The sequence below is a fragment of the Salmo trutta genome, chromosome 20 (assembly GCF_901001165.1).
Source record: "Salmo trutta chromosome 20, fSalTru1.1, whole genome shotgun sequence".
Taxonomy (NCBI): domain Eukaryota; kingdom Metazoa; phylum Chordata; class Actinopteri; order Salmoniformes; family Salmonidae; genus Salmo; species Salmo trutta.
In genome coordinates this window covers 30,928,975-30,937,008 of record NC_042976.1, presented here as the reverse complement: position 1 = coordinate 30,937,008, position 8,034 = coordinate 30,928,975, and the positions used below count along the sequence as shown (strand labels likewise).

The following is an 8,034-nucleotide window of genomic DNA, read 5'->3' as shown; positions in this document are numbered from 1 at the left end:
ACATACATATGTACATACATATATACATACATACATACATTATATATATATATACATATATATAATTATTTATATATATATATATATGAATGCTGATTGCCTGAAAGCCGTGGTATATGAGACCATATAGCACAGGTATGACAAAACGTTTATTTTTACCGATCTAATTACGTTTGTAACCAGTTTATAATAACAATAAGGCACCTCGGGGTTTGTGGTATATGGCCAATATACCACGGCTAAGGGCTGTATCCAGGTACTCCGCTTTGTGTTGTGCAGAAGAACAGCCCTTAGCCGTTGTATATTGGCCAATTACCACACCCCCTCGTGCATTATTGCATAAATTGATTATCGTTACTACTTCATAATGATGTATAAAAGTGGGGCGATAGACACAGTGATCAAAAACCGGGTGACTAAAAACATAGTGGTTGTGACAGTCTTTCATGCTGTAATGTTTTGCATGGCAACAGTCCCCCTCCCAACTCCAACTTGCAGGGATCCTCTGCATTTTTCGTACTGAAAAAGAAAACGCATCTTGTTTGTGAAACGTAAAAATATGTGTGCGTAAAACCGTTGTCCATTAATATTATTGAGATGGTTTCATTTTCTGCGCGCCCCTTGTATCGGGCGCTATTTAGAGCTGGAAGGTTCGCTACAGCATAGCACCGCGATCATGAAATGGTTAATTTTTTCTCCCGGAAAGGGCGAAGTCTGCACAGCAACAAGAAGTATGATTGCGTTGGACTTTGCGTCTCAGCAGCTGGTGAGTTTTTTTCCTTCTCCAGTTGCATGTTGCTTTACGCTTGCAAAAGCTGTCATAACCATACCAATACCTTGCCAATAGGACATACTCGTGTGTGATCTAAATTATACACTGCAACTCGTTTATACTGAGTGGTAATCGTAAGTGTAAGTTTGTGTTTATGTAGCATAGCTTCTACTGCTAAGGAAACGTTTCAGCGGGCTTTTACCGTTGAGGCAGGGACCTTTAGTCGTTACCATCTCTTCTGCATATAGAACAGCTGGATGAAACGGTTGTGTAACTTTAAAGATTGCGTGATATGTCGTCTCAGATAACAAAACAAATCTAGTGTGAAAACTAAAAAGTAGGTCGTTGAACTTAGGTAAGGGTCCGTGGCGAAGCGTCTTTCAGACAAATAGCCAATGCAACTAGCATGATGTTCCACTGCGCTTTCTATTTTCATCTTTTACGCGGACACATCGACGCTTCTCATTTTGACGGTGGCTGAATTTTAACACCAGTCGCTGGAGTCGCAGGAGTGGATACTTCGTGCGTTTTAGCCAAAGTGTTGTGTGCCATTCTAGTGATGTGCATTTCCACCATCACTGGCTCTGAATCATTGCGCTGCTAGGTGATGTAGATAAACGGGTATGTATGACTGAGGAATAGTGTATTGACCTATTATTTTCGATTAGTTCTCCACTCAATCCTGGTCGTCTTTTTTTTCAGAACACCATGGAGCTTCTCGAGGAGGACCTCACCTGCCCAATTTGCTGCTGTCTCTTTGAGGACCCGCGAGTTCTGCCGTGCTCGCACAGCTTCTGCAAGAAGTGCTTGGAGGGGATTCTGGAGGGGAACAACCGAGGACCCATTTGGAGACCCCCATTCAAATGTCCCAGTTGCCGCAAGGAGACCCCTCAAAACGGCATAAACACCCTCCAGATCAACTACTCGTTACGCGGAATTGTGGAGAAATACAACAAAATCAGACTTATACCCAGGATGGTGCTGTGCAAACACCACAGTGGTCAACCACTTAATATATTTTGTGCCACAGACTTGAAACTTATTTGTGGATTTTGCGCAACAACTGTCGACCATAAAGGACATAAATTCTGTGCCCTGGAAGACGCATATGAGCAGGAGAAAGCTGCGTTTGAGGAGCTGTTCCAGGGAGTGGAGAGCTGGCGCAGCGCAGATACCATAACCTGCCTGGAGACACTGGAAGCCAGTAAGAAAAATGCACTCCAGTTAGTTTCCAGGGATGCAGAGAAAGTAACGGACTATTTCGTCAAACTGATCAGCACCCTGGACCACAAAAAGAATGAGATCCTCTCTGATTTCGAGACGCTGAAGTTGGTGGTGATGCAAGCCTACGATCCTGAGATTAACAAACTAAGCGCTGCGTTGGAGGAGCAGAGACGCGCGCTCAGCATCGCTGAGTCCTTCAGGAATGTGACTGACCCCCTCTGCTTCCTCCAGCAGATGCAGGAGTTCAGGGAGAAGTTGCGTGTTGTCCGGGAAACGACACTACCCTCCCGGATAGACATGGATGTCGGTCACCTGGTCCGGAACTTCGACGTCAAAAATTGGGACTCAGTGAAGCTCAAAGATGTGGACAAGCTCTCGGTCCCCCAAGAGAGTAGCGCGTATTGCTCAACAACCCCGCGTGTCGGCGGCAGAACGCTGGGGAGAGTCATCGTGATTGTTGTGTGCCTGTTACTATGCGCCCTGGTGCTTCCGCAGCTGGACAGCCTGACCGCGGTGTCAGCCCAAGTCTCCTCGCTCTGCCATAGTTGCCTGCCCGTGCTGTCTGGCTGGCTGGAGCTGGCTACTGGTGCGTGGCAGTGCTGGAAAGAGGTAGTGGATGCCTGGTGGGTGCGTGGCTGAAATGTATCCTGAACCTCTTTCACACAACTGGCTAATTTCTTCGACGTCATAGGTTGCTTTAGATTTCCAAATGTGCTATTTTTGGATCTAAAGCACTCTGATAGAAAGCCTATATGTAAAAGTTATAGGCCTAAGTAGATTTATAAAAAACACTAGAAAGCTATTCAAGTATTTACAAGCACATATGTATCATGATTTTAGTATTTTATAAAGAATATATAAACAAAACAACCATAACACTAAGAGAATCACAACACTATTGCAGTACATTGAATGTTGTCAGATTTGAGAACAGCTTGTTTGGTGAATGTTAGGCAGCAGCTCTGTCCTGGAGCACCAGCCATCCTTCTCCAAGCCATATGATCACACTAACACTTTGACAGCTACAAGTCAAAGTCACCTCATGATCGTTATTTACTTTAATATGCACATGTCATATGTGAGATTATTTAGCAAAGGCCTAATATTTACACCTAGAAAGTCTGAATTTGATTTATTTTTTGCCTTAAGTTTTACAGACAGTCTGTTGTTGTCATAACGCCACATTCCGTGTCACCAGCCTCCTCTTTTGCCTAATAAAACTTCAATTTGGTCTTTTTCGTCATCTTTATTTTTGAGTGACTGAGGGGGTTTCACCAAAATTATCTGGCTATTTTACGCACGTGCACTTTTCACGGTAAACGTCAGAAGTCTTCTCTATTGGTGTGCACACTGCTCAAGTGAGATGAAATACTGACATTATGAAATGCCATGCACTCGCTCAGGCGTTCCAAATTCTTGTTTGATGCTAGCCTTCCCTGTGGATCCGTCATCACTGCGATTTAACCTCCACGGGGGGCAAGGTTGAATGTTGCATAACTATACAAACATCGGTATGGTTTGTCTAAATATCACGTTAGGCTATATAGCAATTTAATTTCCATCATTCAAAAAAAATGTTTTGGGGACTTTAGGCCTAGGATACAGTGCCAATTTCTTTTTTGGCTTATGGGGACTTTTTATTTTTGCAAAATTGAAAGGCAAAAATTGGCCTAATCTAATTCTCAAATCCCATTCACAACAATAAATGATAGCCTACACATCTGGGATGAAATACAGATTGAATCAACTGTACCAGTCCCAGTCAATGTGTGCTCAACTTTGAATGTCACGCTTGTCATAGATGGCACTTGTTGCCTACACTGGGCAACTATGCAATCCATGCATGTTGCGAGCAATTCTTACTTCTTAGAACTCATCCCATTTTTTTTATTCCAACATATAGAAAGCAAACCATGTCATAGGCCTACAACGTTTCAATTGAAATTTGCAGCAATGCATGTATATAGGTCCAATAAAAATTCACGTGCAGGCTCTACTGTCCATTGGTCATGTCCTGCAGTTTTTACTTTTCTGAAGGAACGAAATCCTGACGGAAATCCCGTGATCAGACAACAAACCCATCATGAACCTATGATGTAAGCACTGACCACAATTCAGGACCAACGTCACAGCATGTATATATATAGCCGACTGTTGCCGGGCAAATAAGGGATGAAAATGTAAAGTTGGTCTTTTTCTTTCCTATAATAACTATATGAATATAACTAATACGACTTCAAACAAATGCAAATATACCTATATATTATATAATTAGGCATAATGATGCATCTAGATGCACCCAACAGATAGTGTGATGACATGACGTGATGAAATGGTGCCTGCATGCATAATGATCTTACGTAACAATCATTTTCTAACAATTCCTATTAATTATTAAAAATCCAACTAAATTCAACATATTGGATAACATTCCGTGGGAATAGCATATAGGCCAGGGTTTCCAAAACTCGGTCCTCGGGACCCCAAGGGGTGCACGTTTTGGTTTTTGTCCTAGCACTACACAGCTGATTCAAATAATCAACTAATAATCAAGCTTTGATCATTTGAATCAGCTGTGTAGTTTTAGGGCAAAAACCAAAACGTGCATCACTTCGGATCCGAGGACCGAGGTTGGGAAATGCTGATATAGGCTATACCCCTAATTGCATGTGGTGCGCAAATTGCGCAATCAACATGACTGTGCCTCAGATAGGCCTTTCTTTACAATAAAACAGTGCCAATGACGTATTTAAACCCCCAGAAAGTTATCGACCAAATGTAGATATTTAATTTACACTAGGTGTTTAAGAATATGCAATAGTTTAGGCCGAGTCTGACTAGTGAATTGTATTATTTCTAAAGTAAAATGATTTGTCTTATATAAAGGAACAGATGCGCACTGAAATGCGCACTTAAATTACCAGAATAAAAATAAATGTTTAAACAAATGATTGGTAGCCTTTACCAAACGCGCAACGAGAGGTTATAATGCGTGGCCAACACTTTTCTATTCCCAAACAGACGTGTTATTTTATATTTCAAAGGCACTCCATCTTCAGACGTACAATTAGGGCCTCTCACTAAATATTCTCGAATAATTTCACTAAATAAAACATGGAAAAGTCATGACAAAGACATGGGTGCTCTTCAAAATAGTTTTAAGAGAAAATACCCTTAATTAAAATGACAATGTTTCGGTAGTTATGTGCAGTGACAAAGTTTGGGAAGTAAAATATAAATTCATAGAACTATTTTCGACCAGTGTAAAGCATTCTATACACCAACTGCCTGCATAAAGTAAACTCCCCTGAAAACCCACCATAGTCGATACCCAAAATAGGTCTGTAGAAGTAATTTAGCAATTAAGTTTTTAGGCTAAGCATTTAATCGCAAAGAAATGTATCATATGTATCATTTAAATATGATTTAAATAGCCTTGTAAAAACGTGTGGGACACGGATCATCTCGGGATGGTAGTCTATAGTGCAATGTGTGTAGGCTTGGCCTATGTGTGTATTATACTAAATTAACATATTGCTTTATATTCTTGCTTTAAAAAGTTAGAATACGCCTAAAATAAGATATGGACTCAAACCATGCAAATCCTGACTCTGCGTTTATCTGTCCATGGTAGCCAGTGATAAGCCCTTTTCCCTTCAATTGGCATTGCAGCGCTCTGCACCATTTGCTTGTCACAATAACGGTAGGCTCGGCTTCCAGGCCTCGATCACGTTCAAAGTCTGGTGGAGGCTACAAAAACGGTGGCCCAAAAATCAAGCCTGTTATAGGCAAGCCAGAGATCATGAAATCAATTTGCTAAAGTTTCACAATAATACAAAATACACACTAGACTATAGGGCGTGGTTTGGTGGTTGACTGCATTCGCCTGAAACGTTCAATTAGATTTTAGGCCACAAGTGATATATAACGGGACTCATCTTGATAACAGGCGACGGGGTTTATTCCATGTGTGATAATTGATTTTATATAGGAATTTATCAAATTGCTTTGTTTATGCTATCTGGCACAATATATCATCTATGTAGACTATCCTCTTTTAAATTGCTGATAATATAGACACGCTATAGGTCAATAGACAGGTCACTTAGGGAAGATCATTGGTATATTTCAAATTGGCCAAATTCCCTGGAAGGAACACTTAATAGGCTGATCACGCGTTGCAACGCCACAATAATCTGAAGGACATTGACAAAAAAGTATAGATCAAGCGTTAGCCTCGGTAGATTGCATGTTGGCGAGTGTGACCATGCATGGCCTTGCAGGAACTCGTAGGCCATGGCTTGTAAATATATCACTGGCCTTTATCAAAGTTAGGCCTATCATCAGTAGCATATATGCTACGCTACAGTATAGCATGCCTTTCTGCCCACGATTAGCCCCAGATCTGTCATTCCCAATATACCTATTCGGTGACCTTACCGCTATATACAGGTGTGAAACTCGCTGTGTGATGTGATAAACTCGCAGGTAACATTCGCGATTGTTTAGGTGTTGACACAGTACTGGTGCTATAAATATAATAGGCTAATTGTAGGCGAGCCACAATGAGTTTTGGACAAGTTTACGAGTATTCTGTTGCCCATATTGCCAAATTCTACTCACTTAGCCAAATAAGGCTCTTTTTCTCTGCCTCATTTAAATTGTCAAAATAGGCAACCACCCCAAAAGCTTCGAAATTAGGGCTAAATTATTATACACATTAAGTTTACATTTAAAACGGATCAGCTGGAAATTAGTGTTTGGAATATTCCCAGAAATCAAAAAGCTAATTTACCCGAATAGGCCTATGTTAGTCAGTCAAACTGAATGGAAGTAAATTAGACAGTGGAACGTGCAGTGCGGCTCACTTGAGGCCTATACACAGGCTAGGAGGCTACTTCGTTTTACTAACTCTTGTTCAAGGCCTATCTTGACCAAAATAATGTTCAATTGATTTGCTCAGCAGTGTAAAGGTTCTAATGTGTATTCTTCTCCCACAAAAAGGCATTGTAGGCGGTTGAAAAACTCGATTTTGTTACAGCACAGTGAAACGTTTTACCAAAAGCTGGTTCAAGAGCCTATACACATTATAACCTTCATAGGATTAAAATATACGGGCAATTGATAGATCACGTCGCTTATTTGTATCGTTTCAATAATTGGATTTTCTCTGAAGTGCATGGTGAATGGAGATATAATTAGCGTTTGGCTTGAAAATACACATTAACAGCATGATAGTCTATTGTTGTACGGTAACTTTAAAACACTGCGAAGTGCGAACTTAATATAGTGATTATATAAAAAAAAGGAAAACGTGCATCATTTCAAAAACGTTTATTAGAGAATGCAATACAAATGAGTTTTAATACAACAAAAAAAACAAGGGCCAGTCTAAATTATGACTTGTTTGCATGATTTAATGTGCAAAGAAAATGTTAATGTATATACAAATATATGAACATAACCCCCCAAAAATTAACTATAAAATAGAACATACATGTAAAAAAGTTAAATGGACAAAAACAACTGATTAACCTAATAATTATGTACCTGTCATAAAGATGACGACACACAGCGTCCCTCTCCATTCGGTGTCTTCTTCTGTGCACCGTTCTCCTGCGATGCGCAGCAGAGGGACTGATGCATGCAGACTCGCCGTAAGTTAACGGTGGTTAGCGGTCAGCTTTGCTTCAGCAGCACGTTCAATACTGGAGGCTTCAGCAGTAGTTTTAACTCCAATATTTACGTGCTGCTACAGCAAGGCAGCCAGTGATGAGGCAGTCGGATCCCACACACACACACTCTCCCGCACACACTCTTCCGGGTGGTTCCACAGATGCCGTCTGTCCAGGCGTTACTGCGGCAGCACAGTACGGCCTGCATCTCTGTGTAACCCACAAACCATTCTGTGCTGCTACAGCACCACCACAACCAGCTCCATCTCTCATCCTCTGATTCTCTCCCTTACACACACACACACACACACACACCTCTCACTCCCCTCAGCACTCCCTGCATACACACACACTCATCCTCTG

At 41.1% G+C, this 8,034-nt stretch overlaps 1 protein-coding gene across 2 annotated transcripts; it reads left to right on the top strand.

Annotated features, from left to right (window-relative positions):
* Nucleotides 1-258: 258 nt before the first annotated feature.
* LOC115155838 (tripartite motif-containing 13) lies at nucleotides 259-3,228 on the top strand. 2 transcript variants are annotated; one of them, XM_029702816.1, is made up of 2 exons: nucleotides 259-766; nucleotides 1,475-3,228. In XM_029702816.1, exons 1-2 carry the CDS (start codon nucleotides 677-679, stop codon nucleotides 2,633-2,635), a joined length of 1,251 nt encoding a protein of 416 aa, XP_029558676.1. In that variant the 5' UTR covers nucleotides 259-676; the 3' UTR covers nucleotides 2,636-3,228. The 2 variants fall into 2 exon arrangements, with proteins under 2 accessions (XP_029558676.1, XP_029558677.1); XM_029702817.1 differs by having other exon boundaries at nucleotides 259-1,393.
* Nucleotides 3,229-8,034: the final 4,806 nt, after the last annotated feature.

Bases quoted from the DNA above. Each gene is read 5' to 3' on its own strand.
- LOC115155838 (XM_029702816.1), top strand. From the start codon at position 677: ATGAAATGGTTAATTTTTTCTCCCGGAAAGGGCGAAGTCTGCACAGCA. The intron at 767-1,474 runs GTGAGTTTTTTT...CTTTTTTTTCAG, and splicing joins ACTTTGCGTCTCAGCAGCTG to AACACCATGGAGCTTCTCGA.